The 20,118-nt window shown below is 44.4% G+C and overlaps 1 protein-coding gene across 7 annotated transcripts in view; it reads right to left on the reverse strand.

Moving 5' to 3' along the window:
* The window catches only part of TNPO1 (transportin 1), a 167,836-nt gene that overhangs the window by 53,849 nt on the left and 93,869 nt on the right, over window positions 1-20,118 (reverse strand). For all 7 annotated transcript variants that reach the window (XR_007356564.2, XM_048849314.2, XM_048849316.2 and 4 more), the window contains 4 exons: window positions 17,691-17,809; window positions 8,681-8,741; window positions 8,086-8,254; window positions 1,126-1,278 (listed from right to left, as the gene is read on the reverse strand). Coding sequence is in view for 6 of the 7 variants with exons in the window: in XM_048849314.2 (XP_048705271.1) it covers window positions 1,126-1,278; window positions 8,086-8,254; window positions 8,681-8,741; window positions 17,691-17,809 (502 nt within the window). In the remaining variant the exon portion in view is untranslated. The remainder of the gene's footprint in view (window positions 1-1,125; window positions 1,279-8,085; window positions 8,255-8,680; window positions 8,742-17,690; window positions 17,810-20,118) is intronic.

Below are 20,118 nucleotides of genomic sequence, written 5' to 3' on the forward strand. Positions count from 1 at the left end.
CATATTACAAATGTTCTTTAAACCTGAAGGCATAACCAACCCAAACTTTTCAGACAATGAGAAGCTGAGTCTCACAGTAGCTTATTTTGTTAAAAAAAAATCTAAATTGTTAAAGTTTAATTTTTTCACCTCTCTATATTAGGACAAACATGCTTTTATGATTGTCCTACAGAATGTCTGACAAAATTAATTTAAGACTTTTTAAAATACTCTTTGTACTAACAGCTAAAATATCAGTTTTCCTAACCGTTTTTAGTCATATTATTCAAAATAGGTGATTTTTTTTAAAAACAAAAATTAAGAACATAAAAAATGGTTATATTTTGACAGACCAATGGTCCATCTAGCCCAGTATCCTGTCTTCCAACAGTGGCCAATGCCAGGTGCTTCAGAAGGAATAAACAGAACAGGGAGAGGAAAAAAAAAAAAACAAAAACAAAACACACTACCACACATAAGTGACCCGCTAAGGCAGGCTCCCTGCCTTCCCCAGCCCCACACCGCTCCTGGAAGCGGCCAGCACACCCCCATGAGAGGCGAGGTGTTCTCCACATGCTACTCCTGCATGCAAGCACTGCTCCGCAACTCCCATTAGCTGGGAACTGCAGCAGCGCCACAGGCCCTGGGTAGGCAGGGAGCCTGCCCTAGCCCACTACCCGGGAGCAGCCCTTCGAAGTAAGCACTGCCCGGTGGGAGCCCGCACCCCAACCTCCAGTCCTGAGCCCCCTCCCAGAGCCAGCACTCCAAACCCCTTCATGCATCTCAAATACTCTGCCCCAGCCCAGAGCCCCCTCTTGTACCCAAACTCCCTTCCACAGCTTGCACTCCTCACCCCCTCCTGCACCCCAACCCCCTGCCCCAGGCTCAGCCCAGAGGCCCCTCCCACATTCCAAACCCCTCTGCCCCAGCCCAGAGTCCGCACCCACTCCCAAACCCCTGCCACAGCCCAGTGAGAGTGAGTGAGGGTGGGGGGGGGGGGGTGATGGAGTGAGCAGGGCAGGGCTTCAGGGAAGGGGCAGGGGAGATCCTTAAATTTAAAGAGTGATCTTGTGTGTAAAAAGGTTGGAGACTACTTGGTTAGTCATAATAGAATTCTGCTATAGCATGAGTGCAAATTTGTCTTACCTTCAGCAATTGCTCCTAGAACCAGGATACCTGATTCTTTAACCACCCATTCTGGATGAAACAGCAGTTCTTTTAAAAGGGGCAAAATGTGTGGCAGAAGTTCATCACGAAATACATTGGCAAGGACATCTAGTGCAGCAGCAGAACACTTCCCTGAAAATTAACATATTGTAAATCTGAATGTATTATAATACCCATTACTACATTGTCTCTCTTCATTTCAAACTACCTTAGCCTTACACTAACATTTTAGGGCAATAGGGGGAGCAGTGTAGCAATGCTTCTGTTTCACTGTAGTGCGTAAATACCCCATTGTATTCTGGAACCACAAATCACATTCCAGGGAGAAACAGTCACACTGCATTTATGGGCTACATAGCCATGGACGGGCAGCTTTCTCTACTCAAGATCAAATAAATAACCATAGAACAGAGCTTAAACACTTGTGGATTAGTTGCAGAGAGAAAGTATTCCATTTCACAAAATAGTTACCATTAAGCAATCCCAAAATGGAGCCACACTAAAAGTGGTTTCAGAATAGCAGCCGTGTTAGTCTGTACTCGCAAAAAGAAAAGGAGTACTTGTGGCACCTTGGAGACTAACAAATGTATTTGAGCATAAGCTTTCGTGAGCTACAGCTCACTTCATCAGACGCATTCAGTGGAAAATACAGTGGGGAGATGTATATACATAGAGAACATGAAACAATGGGTGCTACCATACACACTAACAAGAGTGATCACTTAAGGTGAGCTATTCCCTGCAGGAATACTCACCAGCAACCACACACCACACAACAGAACCACTAACCCAAGAACCTATCCTTGCAACAAAGCTCATTACCAACTGTGTCCACATATCTATTCAGGGGACACCATCATAGGGCCTAATCACATCAGCCACACTATCAGAGGGTCGTTCACCTGCACATCTACCAACGTGGTATGTGCCAGCAATGCCCCTCTGCCATGTACATTGGTCAAACTGGACAGTCTCTACGTAAAAGAATAAACGGACACAAATCAGACGTCAAGAATTATAACATTCAAAAACCAGTCGGAGAACACTTCAATCTCTTTGGTCACTCGATTACACACCTAGAAGTGGCAATTCGTCATCAAAAAAGCTTCAAAAACAGACTCCAACGAGAGACTGCTGAATTGGAATTAATTTGCAAGCTGGATACAATTAACTTAGGCTTGAATAGAGACTGGGAGTGGATGGGTCATTACACAAAGTAAAATTATTTCTCCATGTTTATTCCCTCCCTCCGTTCCTCAGACATTCTTGTCAACTGCTGGAAATGGCCCACCTTGATTAGCACTACAAAAGGTCCCCCTCCCCCCCCCGCTCTCTTGCTGGTAATAGCTCACCTTAAGTGATCACTCTGGTTACAGTGAGTATGGTAACACTCATTGTTTCATGTTCTCTATGTATATAGATCTCCGCACTGTATTTTCCACTGAATGCATCCGATGAAGTGAGCTGTAGCTCACGAAAGATTATGCTCAAATAAATTGGTTAGTCTCTAAGGTGCCACAAGTACTCCTTTTCTTTTTACTAAAAGTGGGAAAGACTAAGTTGTTAGTGAGAAGAGTGATACACTTCAGCCCTCATGAAATAGTTTCACGCTCCTACCAAGTACAAAGATTTCTATCATAATTTTGTACAGTAACTCCTCGCTTAACGTTGTAGTTCTGTTCCTGAAAAATACTACTTTAAGCAAAACGATGTTAAGCGAATCCAATTTCCCCATAAGAAATAATGTAAACCTGGGGGGGTGGAGGGGAGGTTCTAGGGAAATTTTCTCTCACACACACACACACACACACACTCTACAAGTTTTAAACAAAATTTAATACTGTACACAGCAATGATGATTGTGAAGCTTGGTTGAGGTGGTGGAGTCAGAGGGTGGGATATTTCCGAGGGAATGCCTTACTGCTAAATGATCAACTAGCACTAGTCTGAGCCCTCAAGGGTTAACACGTTGTTAATGCAGCCTTGTAGAGTGGGAGGCTACACAAATGGAGGGAGGAGACACAACAGAAGCATGGCAGTGGCTGCAAACATTCCTTGCGGAAACTGAACGTGATGATGAATGCACGCTATCCCACTGGAGTGCACCACTCCCTCCACTTTCCAAAGTGCGGGGGGGGGGGGTATGTGTAAGTGAGTGAGTGAGAGAGAGAGGTGCATTGCCCCTTTAAGTATGCTGACTCCACTCTGAGTACACTGCCTTATTAAGTAGATCAGCAAGTTGAGACAGCAGCTGCTGCCAACAAGCTCCCTCCGTCCAGAGTCCCGTCCCCCCTGCTCTGTGGAGATGGAGTACAGGAGCAGGGGACACCCTGACATCAGCACCCCTCCTCCCCCCCCCACCCCCCAACAAGCAGGAGGCTCCCGGGAGCAGCTCCAAGGCAGAGGGCAGGAGCAGTACACGGCAGTGCAGGGGAAGGACACCTGAACTGCCCAGCAATGGATAACCTGCTGGACAGCTGCCGCACAGGGAACTTAAGTGCCAGCCCACCCTGGTTCCAAGCCCCAACCAGCTAGCTCCAATGGGCTGCTCTTCCTGAAACCAGTGGACAAAGCAGGTGGTTACCAAACAACGTTATAAGGAAGCATAGCGCAACTCAGGGGTGAAAGTAAGACGGTATGGGTGGGTATGGCATACCAGTAAAAAGTGGCAGCCAGTACTGGCCCGTATCCATCTGACTTTAAAGTGCTGTTGCAAAGGACCCTGCTTAAAGCGCTGTCGTGGCAGCGCTTTAATGTCGTTGCCCCTTTTGCACCCACCCCACCTCCCCCGCCACTGACGGGGGAGGGCAAAAGGAGCAGCTGCCCCAGGGCTGGCAATTTAAAAGGGCCCGGGGTTGGCCAGGCAGCGTGGAAGGGCCGGCTGGAGGATACTGACCTCCCAGCCCCGCCCTTCCGGGGGCCAGAGCCGGACCCCGTACCGATAAATCTTCGGCTTTACTTTCACCCCGGCACAACTTTAAACAAGCATGTTCTCTAATAGATCAACGACATAATGAAACAACGTAACCTGGGACAACGCTAAAGTGAGGAGTTACTGTATGACAAACACTTAAAGCTAAACCAAAACTATAGCATATACATTCATTCAACCTGCTCAGATATAAGGAAAACAAGTTGTCAACCAACCTTTTCAAACCATTTACTTTCTAATCTGCTATATATAGCATCAGCAATTCCGAGATTATGTAATCAGTTAATTAGAGGAAACTTCACATATGACTTTTCAGTCAGCTAAATATATAAAGATAACTATTCCACTTACAGTAATGAATGCAACAAAATAAAAAAGGAAAAAACACAGATTAAACTGTGTTTTATAGCAATATACAAGCTAACATCTGGACTGTCTCTGGAAAAGATCAATCAGGAGCCCAAATCTACTTTTGGATTCTAAAAGTGAACGGGATTCCTGGAACATGGGTGTTGCACATTATTTTGTGATATATATGACAATTTTCTATTTGCATCTGGATTATTTTTAAATAAAATATTCTGTGTTTTTCTTAGAGACCCAGTCACAGTTGCCAACTTTCACGTGGTAAATAAGCACCCCGACTTTCACAATAAGCCAAAAATCAAGCTAATCCCATTTCAAAACAAGGCCAAATCAAGCCAATCCCTAAGAACCCTAACACTCTATGTGACTAGATCCCCCCAGCACACAGTCTGGGACTGTGGTGGGCCCACTGTGCACCCCTGACTCTCTCCCCCGCTTGCCGGGAGCCGATCAGAAAAAAAAAAGCAGCAACAAGCTACAAGCCAAAAACTAGCCAACAAGCAACTCACAAGCCAATTAAGCCAAAAACAAGCCCAATTTCTGCATTTTCACCATGGGTTTGGCATGTTTGGCACCAGTTTCTAGAATTAATTTATCTGATAATCTCATCTTGCATTTAAAAGTTTCCAGCTCTCAAGGGTGGGGAAGGAGGGGAGGAACAACAAAAAAACCCCACAAAAACACAAAAACCTTGAAACATGAATTTTTCCAGCAGCAGGGAGGCAGAAGTGGGCATTCCAGCTTGTGGCTCTCCATGGTGCATCCCAGAGGCGGCAGGTCATTCCTATCCCAGCGAATGGGGGACAGGAGAAGACATCTCACTGATGATACGGGTAACAAATGCCACCTGCATTTGCCACCAGAGCCAGCTCAGCAAGAAGATGAAGCACATGACACCAGTCAGCCTGGCCCAGGTAAGGGATCAGAGCCTGGCCCATACTAGGGGTTCTCAAACCATGGGCCGAGCCCCAAAGGTGGGCCACAACAGTCCTGGGTGGTCCGCCATCATGGGAGGAGTTTCCAAGGGGTGAGCAGCAACACCAGGCACTGTGTGTCCAGGTCAGTTTCCTCACATGGGCTGGGTAAGGGGAGGGTGGGAGAGCAGCTCCTGACACCTCACAGTACAGCCCATGTGGGGAAACCGACCTGCATGCATGAGTGCCTGACGTTGCCACTCACCACCCCTTCCCTGAACCTGCTGGGGGGACAAAGGAACGTTCTGAGGGGAGAGCAGTGACACCAGGCACTGTGTACGTCCAGGTCAGTTTCCCCACGTGGGTTGGGTAACAGCTGCTGTGCCCTCCAGGCTGAGGTAGGTGTACGTCCTTGGTGCCCATGAACCACTGAGTGCTGGTGGCCAGAGTGACCATGTAGGACAGCATGGTGCACACAGCCAGAAGGAGCAGAGCTGTCCCCACTGTGCCAGCTAGGGACTGAGTACATGGCTGGGCCCTGCAGCAGTGGCATCCCCCAAGACACAGCCCCTCCCCATACCCTGAGCTACCTCCCTGCCAGCACACAGCCCCTAGCTATCCACTGCAGGCACCTTGACCTGGTTGAAAGACTGAAAACCAAAAGATATCATCAGGTTGACCCTCATTAACGTATGTCCCCAGATGGAAAAACTGTGCAAGGAGAAGCAGGCACATCCATCCCATTAAGAATGCTCCTGGTCTGTAAGTTATTTTATATTTTTATTTACAATGTGATTCTTTTCTAATTAATAAATAGAGAATAGGGTTAGGTCTTTACTTACACAGCACAATAGTATAGATTTTACCCTCAAAATATTGAAAACACAATATAGTGTTCAAGTTGGACAATATTTTGTTTTAAAAATCAAACAGCACAATGTGTTTTAATAATTTTGTTAAATATTGTTGTGTTGCTTATTGTTCAGTTTTAAAACTGTTTTCCCTGTTTAAAAAAGTTCAGAGCAAAATGTGGTGTTCAAAGTATAGTTTTACTAAAACTGTTTCATTTCAAAGGTCTTGAAGCATTTTTGGAGTGCATATTGCTAGGAATTTCTAACATTAAAATGAAAAAGAAATGCACATTGTTTATTACGGCAAAGAGTCCTGTGGCACTTTATAGGCTAACAGACGTATTGGAGCATAAGCTTTCATGGGTGAATACCCACTTAGTCAGATGCATGCCCCGAAAAAGTGGGTATTCACCCATGAAAGCTTATGCTCCAATACACCTGTAAGTTTATAAAGGTGCCATAGGACTCTGTCGCTTTTACAGATCCAGACTAACATGGCTACCTTTCTGATCATTGTTTATCACACCATTCTAGGTTATATTTACATAATAATTAAAATTAATAATTTTCCTCAAGAAGCGTTAATAGTGGGCCATGGTGCTGACTGCAGCTGCACAGATGAGCCTTGAGTTAAAAAAAGTTTGCAAATCCCTGGCCCAGACCACTGATGCTGTTTTTGGTCCGGCTGGCAGGGGGTGAGGGGTGGTACTCACAACATGCCAATTATGAATCCCAGCCTCGCCCACAGTGGCCCCAAAAGACTCAGGAGAGATACTGCAGTGCTGGCCTGCCAGGAGCTAAGACCAAGATCCATCCCCCCATCGGGGCCAGCACCGATGCTGCTTGAAACATGAGCAAAGGCGTGAGGAAGGCCAGCCTTAACAGAGGAATCAGAATGGATCCTGGTCACAGTGTTAGCTGGTGAGAAGCCGCTGTGGGGTGGGGCTGAGGCTCCTAGTCGCTTCAGCACTGCCCCCGTTCCCCCCCTGCCAGCCAGAGAGGAAGCAGTAAAACCAGCCTGGACTGGAGCTGGGGCCCTGATCCCTGCCCCAGGGCCAGGTCGGCTGGCACCACAGGATTCATCTATTTGCTGAGCTGGCTCTTGCTATTCATCTAGGTGGCTTTTGTTACCCTGTCCATCAGCAAGACATACACCCCTAACACACCCTCCACCCCAATTCCATGGGATAGGACCCTATTCCAGGATGAGACGAGTCCAACTAACCACCCATGAGCAGCCAGCACCTCAGAAGGGAGGCAGAAGTCCTGCGGCTGGAAAAATTCACAGCGGGGGGGGGGGGGGGGGGAGGTGTCGACGGCGACTCTGCAGCATACATATCCCCTGAACACACATTTATCCATGACACTGCTGGAGATTTGTTGGTTTATTTGTTTTTTAAATATGTGCTTTTCTCAGGGCCTTAAATATAAATATAGAAGATTAAAGCACTAAAAAGTTACTCAATAATAATGCCCAGTCATGTTAGGCAGATCAGCCATGGTTTGTGATGATGTAAGACTTTCTGGAACTTAAATTCACTTGGTTTTCCACTAAGTGAGAAGGGTAAATCTGGAAAGTCTTCATTAATCTGAGCAGAAACATCTAATGGATCCATTTGCCATACTAACCAATTAAGGTAAACATATAGTAGTTACAAACATGTGAATTTAGCTATACAGCAGAGTTTCTTTTTAAGCAACAGAAAGAGTGCCAAGCAATCAAAGGATTTCAGGAATGTGAACAGAGCTATCCCAAAATTAAAAACGTCAGCATTTCTGTTCAATGCACTAAAAACACACAAGGAGTCAGAAAGGGAGGGTTCTGAATTACATGAGCTGTAGATTTTACACTACCTAACACAGTAGTTTGACTTACTTAAATTCCAGTCAGAAATAGTATCATCATCATCAAGCTCATCATCATCATCGTCATCTTCCTCAATACCATCTTCTTCATGCTGCTGAGCCACTGTCCGTGAACGATGAAAACGAGGCCTTATGTCCTGTTCACTATCTGGAATAGCTTCATCTTCTTCAACATCCCCCTGTTAAAAATGAAACATTAAGCATGCTTGCAAGTTATTATACCATCAGATTATGAAACAGTACAGCCAGGTTGCCCAAGTTATTTTAAAAGGCAATATAGTGGGTAATATGTTCGGGAAAACTATGACAACTTCTTCAGCTTCATAGCCACCTCAGGGCTGGCCACCTGACCAAAAGAGCCACTAATTCCTGCATTCTTCTAGAAACATGAACGGAGAGGGAAGGAGGAAAAAGAGAAATCCTTTTTATTGTACAGTAATAATTCTAGTTCTGTGTTAGAATGGATTAATTAGCGCAACTTCTTAGCTATATCCCATACTGTACAAGCTATTTCTGCTAGGTAGAAACTACCCTAGCACAGTAATTTAGAAGTGAATAGTCAAATGAATACATTCCTTGAGAAGTAAAGTGAAATTGTTGCTCACCTTCAGCAGAATAATATCTATTTCTGAGTACTTCATACCATTTACTAACACAGGTATCAACCTACAAAGAAAGGTTTTAATATGTATGTGTTAAAAAAAGCATAATTCAGACAATTGTCAATTTTCTGAGCCAAATTTTGTTTTTAGAAGCTGGTTTATATTTATCATCAATAGGCTAAATTTTTCAAACCTACCCCTAAAGTTAAGCTCCTAAATAAAAAAAACAGTCTGATTTTCTGAGGTACAGGCATCTGGCTTATGAAAGTTTGACTGTATGTTATACAATTTCTAGTTTAAGTTAATGTATTGCATAATTGAGGGAAATCTAAATTAGTTTTAATCATGTTACACATTTGATGAAATCATGTCTTAAATGTAAGTTGAACATTTTCAACATTATAAAATTAACGCTTCAAAGTGCTTCTGGATACAGGCCAAATCCTTTGAATAGGGACTCAAGCTCCCAATGTGTGCTGTACACATTGTTTCACCTAACCCTTTAGGACAGATGGAAGAGTACTAAGGTGGCACCCACTTATCCCAGCCACCTTGCTGCCCCTACTCATATAACCACTCAGCAGGTTAGTCACTCCACTCTTCCTTAGTCATGGACTGTCCCAAATATCTTTCAAAAATTAAATCAAAACCGCCACCTCACTAACCCAACCCACCGTACCCACCAAAAAAAACATGATCTTCACAATGAGAACACGGCTCTGCAGGGAAGGATACAGTTTTAATGATCCTAGCTCAAGATTTGGGCCCAGCTTCACTGTTACGAATATGAAACAAAGATCCCTAATTGGCCTGGGGTGTGCATAATGTCACCTGCATTAGACCTACCTGGCACGGACTATAAAACCACTTCCTAATCTATACTGGTCTCTTCCATTAGCGCAGCTTTACTGCATCCTAATCAAGTGTGAAACTGTTTCAGAACTATTGTCACTATAAATGGAAACGTTACTTAACTTAGCGCGAGAAGGGTGTCCCTGTAAGTGCTCCACTTCAGGATCAATCATAGAATCATAGAATATCAGGGTTGGAAGGGACCTCAGGAGGTCATCTAGTCCAACCCCCTGCTCAAAGCAGGGCCAATCCCCAATTAAATCATCCCAGCCAGGGCTTTGTCAAGCCTGACCTTAAAAACGTCTAAGGAAGGCTATTCTACCACCTCCCTAGGTAACGCATTCCAGTGTTTCACCACCCTTCTAGTGAAAAAGTTTTTCCTAATATCCAATCCAAATGTCCCCCACTGCAACTTGAGACCATTACTCCTTGTCCTGTCCTCTTCCACCACTGAGAATAGTCTAGAACCATCCTCTCTGGAACCACCTCTCAGGTAGTTGAAAGCAGCTATCAAATCCCCCCTCATTCTTCTCTTCTGCAGACTAAACAATCCCAGTTCCCTCAGCCTCTCCTCATAAATCATGTGTTCCAGACCCCTAATCATTTTTTGTTGCCCTTCGCTGGACTCTCTCCAATTTATCCACATCCTTCTTGTAGTGTGGGGCCCAAAACTGGACACAGTACTCCAGATGAGGCCTCACCAATGCCAAATAGAGGGGGATGATCACGTCCCTCAATCTGCTCGCTATGCCCCTACTTATACATCCCAAAATGCCATTGGCCTTCTTGGCAACAAGGGCACACTGCTGACTCATATCCAGCTTCTCGTCCACTGTCACTCCTAGGTCCTTTTCCGCAGAACTGCTGCCTAGCCATTCGGTCCCTAGTCTGTAGCGGTGCATTGGGTTCTTTCGTCCTAAGTGCAGGACCCTGCACTTATCCTTATTGAACCTCATCAGATTTCTTTTGGCCCAATCCTCCAATTTGTCTAGGTCCCTCTGTATCCTATTCCTGCCCCCCAGCGTATCTACCACTCCTCCTAGTTTAGTACCATCCGCAAATTTGCTGAGAGTGCAATCCACACCATCCTCCAGATCATTTATGAAGATACTGAACAAAACCGGCCCCAGGACCGACCCCTGAGGCACTCCACTTGACACCGGCTGCCAACTAGACATGGAGCCATTGATCACTACTCGTTGAGCCCGACAATCTAGCCAACTTTCTACCCACCTTATAGTGCATTCATCCAGCCCATACTTCTTTTGTTTGCATCCACATGAGCTATTGATCAGACATGTTCATCAGCACTGTCCACAGATCTGCACCTGCACTCTAGGCAGTCCTGCACGACTCCAGTTCCTTCTAAACAACCGAAGTCCAGAGAGAAGACTGAGGCAGGAGGGCAGGTAGAGGAGCTCCCATGGGGGGGGGGGGGGAAACATATCTCAAAGCACTCCAGTTACTGTACAAGTAATGTTCCTTTGGGTGTTCCACTTCAAGAGATTCCAGAGCAGTATCTCAACTATGGAGGATGGTGCTGAAGAGAGAGATTCAGTATGGACAGTAGATCAGCACCAACAAAAGCCTCATCAGCTCCAGAAGTAGGCATGATAGCACAATGCTGGGAAAACATGCCTACCAAAGACTAGGTGGCTGCTTTGCGTATGGCTGAGACAGGTATGCTTTTCAGTAGGGCTGCAGAGGTAGACTGAGCCCTGGTAGAACAGGCAATCATGCTAATTCAGGGGTTAATACCCAAAGCTTTAAAACAGGTTAAGATGGACTTCCAGTCTTTCGTAGAAATCAGATGCCCTTTCATTCATTTTGTAATCAAGATGAGAGGCCTACGAGGAGTCACATAGGACTTAGTCCTCTCAGGGTAAAGAGTGGAGAGCTGTTCTTATGTACAGTGTATGGAGCTCACTGCTCCTTTTGAAGAGCGAAGCTTAGGATAAGATGCCAGCAGGTGAACTTCCTGATTAAGGTAGGAATCGTGGGTGTAGATGTAGTGTCACATTATTGAGATAGAATACTGTGTATGGTGAGTCAGCCATCAGAGTCATAGTCCCCCTACGCTCCTGGCTGAGATGTCTGCTACCAAGAACAAGATCTTGAGGGACAAATGAAGGAAGGAAAACATTTCCTATAGGTTCAAATGTGGCTTTCCTCAGAGCACTGTGGACTAAGTTGTACATCCATATAACATGCCTCATTTTGAAAGAGGAAAAAGGTTGGGAAAAAAACAAAAACAACCTTTAATAAACCTTATAGTGGTTGGGTATTGGGGGGGGGGAGGGGGACTGTGATGGCAGCTAGGTGAAAGAACAGTTACCTACCTTTCATAACTGTTGTTCTTCAAGATGAGCTGCTCATGTTTATTCCATTCTAGGTGTGTGCACGCCCACATGCGTGGCCAGAGATTTTTGCCATAGCAGTATCCGTAGGGCTGGCTGTGGAGCCCTCTAGAGCGTTGCACTCATGCTGCGGTACATCAGGCGCTGCTGGCCCGTGCACTCTCAGTTCTTTCTTGCCGACAACTCCAACAAGAGGGGCAGGAGAGTGGGTAATCGAATGGACATGAGCAACATATCTCGAATCATTCCATTCTACGTGGCCCACAAGCAGTATCAATGGAGATGGGCTCGGAGCTCACCGTCATGCAGCTGGTAGCACAGCTCTCCCAAAGCCAGCATCATCTCAAGCCTGCTGGGTCTGCACAAAGTGCGATGTGAACGTATGAACGAACGAGCAGGTGGTGACCCAGCAAATGTCTTAGATCAACACCTGCGCCCTGAAGGCCGCCGAAGATGTCTGTGCTCTAGTAGAATGAGCCGTCATGATTGCCAGCGGGGGCAGCTTCACCAGGTCGTAGCAACAGTGGATGAGGGAAGTGATCAAGACAAGATTCTCTGGACTAACACTGGGCAACCCTTCATCCGGTCTGCAACAGCAATGAACAATTACGTTGACTTACAGAATGGCCATGTTCTGTCAGTGTAGAAGGTCAGCTCCCATTTGATCTCCAGAGTATGCAACCTGCACTTCTCATCTGATGCATGAGCTTCGGACAGAGGACCGGTAAGTAAACGTCTTAGCCAGTGTGGAACTGGGAAACAAACTTGGGCAGAAAAGCCGGGTGTGGACGCAGCTGGACCTTGTCTTTGTAGAAGATTGTATAAGGCAGCTCCGACATCAGCACCCTGATCTCGGACACCCACCGAGCCGAAGTTATAGTGACCAAGGACACCTAGGAGAGGAGCAGAAGGGAGCAGGAAGCCAAGGGATCGAAGGTGGGGCTCATGAGCGTCAAAAAGCACAAGATTCAGGTCCCACAGGGGGACTGGGTCCCGGACATGTGAGTACAGGCGTCTTAAACCTTTCAGGAACTGCACCATCGTGGGATGGGTGAAGAGCCACCTGCCAAAATGGCTGCCAGCTGTACCTTGACCAAAGGCAAAAGCAAGCCCTGGAGCTTAAGATACAACAAGTAGTCCAGGATGTCCTGCAGTGACGCTTCCTCAAGACTGGACAAATGTGCTTGTCCAAGGCCCAACACATGAAGTGCTTCCACTCTGCCACACCGGTAGCCCTGGTGAAGGCTTTCTGCTACCCAGCAGGACCTGTTGGACCGCAGCTAAGCACTCCACGCAGAAGCCACGGTGTCAGGTGCAGCAATGCCAGGTTCAGGTGGAGCAGGTTGCTGTGATCCTGGGACAGCAAATCCATCTGGAGAAGCAACTGCAGCGGCTCAACCACTGAAAGACTCAGCAGCATGCCAAACCAGTGCTGGCGAAGCCACGCCGGGGCTCGGAGGACGAGAGATGCTTTGTCTTGCTTTGCCTTTAGCAGGACCCTGGGGATACGTGGTACCGGCGGAAAGGTGTACATCAGCATTTCCAACCACAGAATCAGGAAGGCGTCCGACAGGGAACCCTTGTCTCTGCCGTGCAGGGAACAGAATATGTGGCACTTCCTCTTCCATCTGGACACAAACAGGTCCACTTTGGGAGTCCCCCACCTTCAGAAGATCAGACTGACCACCTCCAGATGGAGGGACCATTCATGGCAAGATGAGAAGGTCCTGCTGAGATGATCTGCCCGGATATTCTTGGTTCCAGGTAGGTGGGTGGCCACCAGATGGATGGCATGCTACACACAGAAGTCCCAGAGGCTGAGCGTCTCCCGACACAGGGCACCACCCTGCCTGTTGATGTAATACATTACAGCCATATTGTCCATGAGGATCTGCACCACCTTGCCTTTCAGGTGGAGCAAGAATGCCTGACAGGCCAGGCGCACCGCCTTGTGCTCCCCGACGTTGATATGAAGTGCCAGCAGCCCTGGGTGTTGAGCTCGCCCAGGTGGGCCCCCCAGTCCAAGTCCAATGTGTCTGAGACCAGGGTGAGCAACAGTAATGAGAACACAAAGGGAACTCTCTGCAGCTCTGACTTGGGGTCTAGCCACCAATCTATGGACGAGGACGTGGCTCGGTACCGTGATCACTCAGTCCAAGGGGTGCCTACTAGGAACGTAGACCATTGCCAAGATGTCTGCAGGGGTTGCAGATGAAGCTGGGCATGACTGACCACATACGTGCATGCTGCCATGTGGCCCATCAGCCACAGTCATGTGTGGGCCACGGTGATTGGATGCCTCATGTGGGCAATGAGATCCAACATGGCCTGAAAACATGTTTCCAGAAGGAAGGCCCTGGCTCGCGTGGAGTCAAGAACCGCTCCGATAAACTCTATGCGCTGGACCAGAGTTAATGTGGACTCTTCTATGTTTCTGGTTCTCCTGAGCAATAGAGACTCAGGTTCTTCCCGGATCCAAAGATCCTCGTGGAAAAGGAGCCTGGATGGTACTAGGAACTTGAGATAATCTTCAGGAGTTAGAACACTGGGTGGTCCTGAAAATGGTACCGAAGCACAACCTCTGTGCTTTCATTGCTGCTTGCAGAAGATGTGGCTGATGACTATTTCTGCTTAGCCTTAAGAGTCCTTGTACTTTGGAAGCACTGGGTCCGGTGCTGACTTAGGTGCTGCTGTAGCTTAACAGATGGCTTCTAGATATGTGGGGTGGCTTTTCTAGCTAGTGCCAGGGTCTTGGTACCAGAGGACATAGGAGCTCAGCAATACCCTTGTTGGTACATGGGGCCTCATGAGCTAAACCAAAAGGGTGACTTTCCCCTTCTCTTATCCCATCCTAGGAAATGGGATCTCTTTTTTGATGGTCTGGACAGTTCTGAGGAGTCTCCAGGGTCTCTGCTTACTGCAGCAGCAGTGACAGCTGCTAGGGCTCTCTGCGCAACCAAATCTGATGTACAGGATGTGACTTGGATTCCATAGCTCTCAAGGAGATATTCCATCAACAGGCATTTTAACCTGTCTTCCCTTCATTTTTTTACACCTATTTTTATATCCTAAGCAGCTTTTACAATTGGAAGATGCAAGTCTCTCCCCCAAGAGGCCACTTGAGTGCCTGTCATTGAGGGGGAAAAGACCTGTCAGACCTGCCCATAGGGTTTGGAGCCCAATTTCTTGGGCATAACCCATTACTTGAGGCTGCAGATTGTATCCTGAGAAAAAACAAAGGCTCTGATCAGGCAAGGAAAAGGAGAGTGGGGGAACCCACCCCCCAAAAAAGCACAAACTGTGTTAAATAACAGAAAAATAAAATAAAAGAATAAGAAAAAGAACAAAAGAGGTAGCAAGCTGCATGGCTAGGGACAACACAACATGCCATCTCAGGCCACAGGCCATTCATTAAGAAGGCACTAGAGCGGTGGTGGGTCTATCCCACCCTACGCCACATAACCTTGTGCTCGGATATGAGGATATCTAGGGTGTAGGCCCAGCTCTGTGGATACTAATGAGGCAAAATCTCCAATTGGGCACAGGCAGATCCTGAAGTGGAGCACCTATAGTGAAGCTATTTGAAGAACTTCGTGAATGCTTATTGATCACGGCTTTGCCAAAAATCTCCTTTTAAGTGTGTGTATATGACTTCTCTCTAGTAAGTTTCTTCAAGTAAATTGTAAAATCAAACCAATTAGACAGCAACTCAATCCATAAAAATAGTACATGTTGGATCTAACTATTTTTGAAGTCCACGTGAATTGAATGTGCATCAATGGGAGAATCAGTCCCTATATGTGTTTTGTGACTGAAAATGAATGCCAGCCTTAATATACAGTCTTCCTAGTAGCATACCACCTTCACAACAAATTAAATCATGCTGGTAATAGCTTCTCCCCTACCCAAATAAATCCAAATCCGTTTAAATAGAGAAATACCTAAACAAATTGGTGTTTAGGGTGTAGGGATGTATCATTTCTTGAGCATCATTACCATGGTATATGGGTGATGAGTACCTGAAGTAATCTTACAGAAAAATAAAAAGCCTTTGAAGAGCGAAGGTCGGAAAGGGTGCTAGACACCATAGCAATTGAATCATTTCACAGACACAATTAGCTGAGTTTTCAGGTAGTTTTCTAGGCTTGTCTAAGGAAATAGTACACCAACCTTGCCCACTGTTTAACTTATTATAGCTCTAGGATTTTCAAATATTGATAGAATTATGTTCTCAAAGTTCCCCCTTTAAAGAAAACTAACTGCTGAACAAAATACTGAAGTGCACAATATTGCAAGGAAGACCTGAATGTTAAAAATAAATTTTTAGTTAAAAAAACCTTTGTATTCACCTTTTACGGCTACTGAATTTATTATCTGAATCAAGCCTACATTTGCATTGCAACTTTAAAGTCAGTATTAACCATCAACACTAAGATACACTCAAAAACACAGAAGTGATGTGAAGACAAGAAAAACAGAAGTACTTCAAAATGCAGCAGTTAAACCAAATGTTCTTTAGCAGATTGGATAGAACTTTTGAGTTAAATAAAAAGTTATTTTTAAAAGAGGTTAAATCAATCTTAAATTTAAAAAAAGTCAGTTTACTTACATGTTGCTAGGGGTTGGGTTTTTTTTTTGTTTTTGTTTTTTTAGTAATTTAAAAATATAGAGTTTTGAAGAAAGTAAAGTAGATGTTTTGGACTGGTTTCTTTTATTAGTTTCCTAATACTTAGCCAAATTTCTTCTTTTTTTAACATAAAATTTCTTTCTACTAAGAATTTTCACATTTAAACTGCACATCTATAACGAAAAAAGACAAGCCTCACTAATCAGTGTAAGAACACACACACACACCCCGACCGCAAAAAAAAAAAAAGGTGACATGAAGACAGCTGATGCAATATTTGCAGCCTAGACCAAACTTCCTTGATATGGAATTTCCAGAATTAAAATAAATAAGTAAATAAATTTTTAAAAAGCTTTGGCCAGGCTATACTCCATCACAGTTTGTGCTCTGAAGTCACTTAGATGTTCTTGAAAATCCCACTCCGGTGTCCAAAATTCAGGTTTAGAAGCCTAACTTTTTGAAAATTTTAGCCCTGTGTGTATAATAAGTTCACAACTACCTTATTAATATATTGGAAGTGTAAATATTTCACTATTAACACTGAAGGAATTTTATTTTGAAGTAACCAATTTCATTCCACTAGGAAAAAAGTTTATTAAAGTTACAATTTTAGCCCCGATCAGGCAACATTTATGCATATGCTTAACTCTAATGAAATCAGTGGGACTCTTCATGTGATTATATACTGCTGAAGCATTTTCCAGATCAAAATCTTAAATTTCAGTATTTTGTTTTTCACCTGTGATACCCTACCAGCAGTGGCATTTTAAAATTTATAAATGAACTAAGTTATAAATCCTTTTTCTAAAAAAAGCTAAAGTTGAGATAAAAATTGTAAGTAGTTTTTGCAGAGCCTCAATCTGATTTAAAACTTTTTTTAAACTCCACACACCCTGTTCTTTGTGCAGAGACATATCCAATCATGTGGACATTTATTAGCCCAACCACTTCCATCTCTACATACAAAACAGCTGTCAATACTTGAATTCACCATTTGTAGATTACACAAAAAAAAAAGCAACTAGAACCACCAGATATCTAGAATTTCTCCTAAGCACTTTGTAAACTTTTTTACAGAACAGATTTCAGTCAGAATTCAAGAACGAGAGGCCTAATTTACAATCCTTAGTTTCTCAGTAGAATATGCTTCACTCTGCTTGTTTGAAAATTAACTTACTTAGTAAGATGCCGACATAGCACATCTTTACAAATTGGCTGCTCAGCCAAAGTCAGCCAAAACTCGCACGCCTCCAAAGCCACATTTTCATCTTGGTCCTGAGTCCTCTGAAGCATGTACTACAAAATATGGAGAGAAATCATTACCTTATTCGCTTAGGTTCCTTTGGACACTTTGATAGAATTCTAAGTTAAATTACTACATGTGTTAGTCTGCAGTCTGCCATTATGAATGATCAATTTTTGTTTAAAAAGGTGCTTTTTGATTAGTATATACAGCTGCAACAGACTGCCACTTTGACTGTACCTTAAGGTGAAGATAACTTCATTCTACTTAACATTGTACATAGCTTAAGAATGTTAAGTTCTTCACTTTTCAGTCATCTTCCAATGCTTGCTAAACCTGAGGCTAGAGCCAAACACTTAAGATTTTTTGACAACTTGATCTCTTCCCTCCACCCAAGGGGGGAGAAGAGAAATCTCTCCTCCACCAACAACTGGAAGGTACAGCTCCACAAATGTATAGATGCAGGTGTTTTCATATTACTTTTAGTACCTTAAAATCCCTGCTTTGTTTCATAATCTTTACTACTTTAATACTTTTAAAATAATATGATCAAATCCCATAATAAACAAAGATATGTAACAGAGTGAATCCAGTAAAGATAAATAGCGGAAATGATAATCTTATTGCCAGCAAGAGCTTTGAAAGACCATGCCTCAAATCAACGAAGGTCCAATAAAGCTTAATACTCCATAATCATTGCTTTAAGCCAAAACACACACTTCTTCTTGCACACTGTTCATACCATTGCTATATGCCACTTGTCATTCAGAAGTGCTAGGTTCATTCAAACCTCTCCCTCAAGTCTCCTTAAGTTCTGCAATCTTTGCATCCTTTCATGCTGGTCCTTACATGTGAAACTGCGTTCCAATTTACAAAAAACAAGAAAATCCACTTGTTTACCATACCATGTACCTAGAGCAAGTAAGGGCTTTAAAAAAAATTCTTCCAATTGCTTCAGTATGCCACAGCCCACCTCCAAAACATGAGCAGAAGGGGAATACATCACCAGCATCCTTTGCACACCACAGCTACAGAACTTGCCATGGATGTTATGCTCTTGCCACAGAACTGCACTCCAGAATCTGAGCTTTCATTAAAACAAATCTGTTTCTAGCCCTTTGGTTGCAATGAATAACCTTCAAAATGTGAATGCTGAGTAAACCAATGCCATTCTTTGCCTTGGTCTACACACAATTTGAAACTATAGCTCTAAGAAGATGTGAACAGTAAGGGATCTGACTACAATTGCAGTTGTGTCATTTGGAATTTTTTTCCAAAAGCAAAAAGGCATCTGCCGATTTGCCATAGCCAGGTACCTGACATTTTGTTTTCATTCTCCTTGCCACTGTCTCCAGTTTTCTCCACAAGTGGGAGTTACTTGGATCACAGTACATGCTCCCTATACTGCTACACTGAGCTAGGCGGCAGTAGGTTAGGGAGCCAGAGCCAGTTTACAGCCAAGGAAAAGAGAAGAATTAGCTAGTCAGCTACATAGCCTAAAGAACATCTCAAGAACTAAGGCCTCAGGAGTGAATCTGACTCACTCCTAGACTTCAAGGTCAGAAGGGACCATCATGATCATCTAGTCTGACCTCCTGCATATTGCAGGCCTGACTCTGTGGAGAGCAAAAACCCATCCTCAAAGAAAGAAATTATCAATGAGTATTTTCAAATACAAGCCACAACTGTGCATGTGCGCTGTAAAGAAATGGGAATGAAGATTGCATAGCAATAGAATAAATTGGTGTTGCAGCAACACTATTGGCCCCACTGTGCTATGAGGTACATGAAGGCATTACACACCACCACTTGCAACTGAGGCCCCACAAGAAAATGGTTTCTCAGAAGTAATAGCGTACTCAGAACAAGACTCAGGACTCGTGTCAAGAACTTCCTTGGCAGCCAGACCACAATTATAGAACCCTCCACCTGAAGAGATCACAATGTTCACATAGTTTATAGCTTTCGGATGCAAATGCAAGTTTGATTTTTATGTTGCCACTGTCTATCATCAATAAGCATCCTACATCAAGTCATCTCTCTGTTCACAATTCTGCAGACACATTCTCTCCTTTGAGCATTGCCCGTGTAGATCCACACATCTGGATAAGTGTTTTCTAGGGGCACAAGATGGGTATCTACTACTACTTAGTGTCTGTAGAGGCACTTTGAAAGTGATTCACTTTGAAATTATCTTCAATGAGATAGTACGACCTTTCATTGCAGCAGATATGGTCAGAGAGAGGAGAGGAGAGCACCTGAAAGATATGGTCCCATTCAGGTATAGGGCAAGGTCTGAAAACATCCAAAGATTCAGCTTCTTCACGTAGCAGCACTTGATGCCAGGAGAGAAGACTGGTAC

The sequence above is a fragment of the Caretta caretta genome, chromosome 5 (genome assembly GCF_965140235.1).
Source record: "Caretta caretta isolate rCarCar2 chromosome 5, rCarCar1.hap1, whole genome shotgun sequence".
In the NCBI taxonomy this organism is placed as follows: domain Eukaryota; kingdom Metazoa; phylum Chordata; order Testudines; family Cheloniidae; genus Caretta; species Caretta caretta.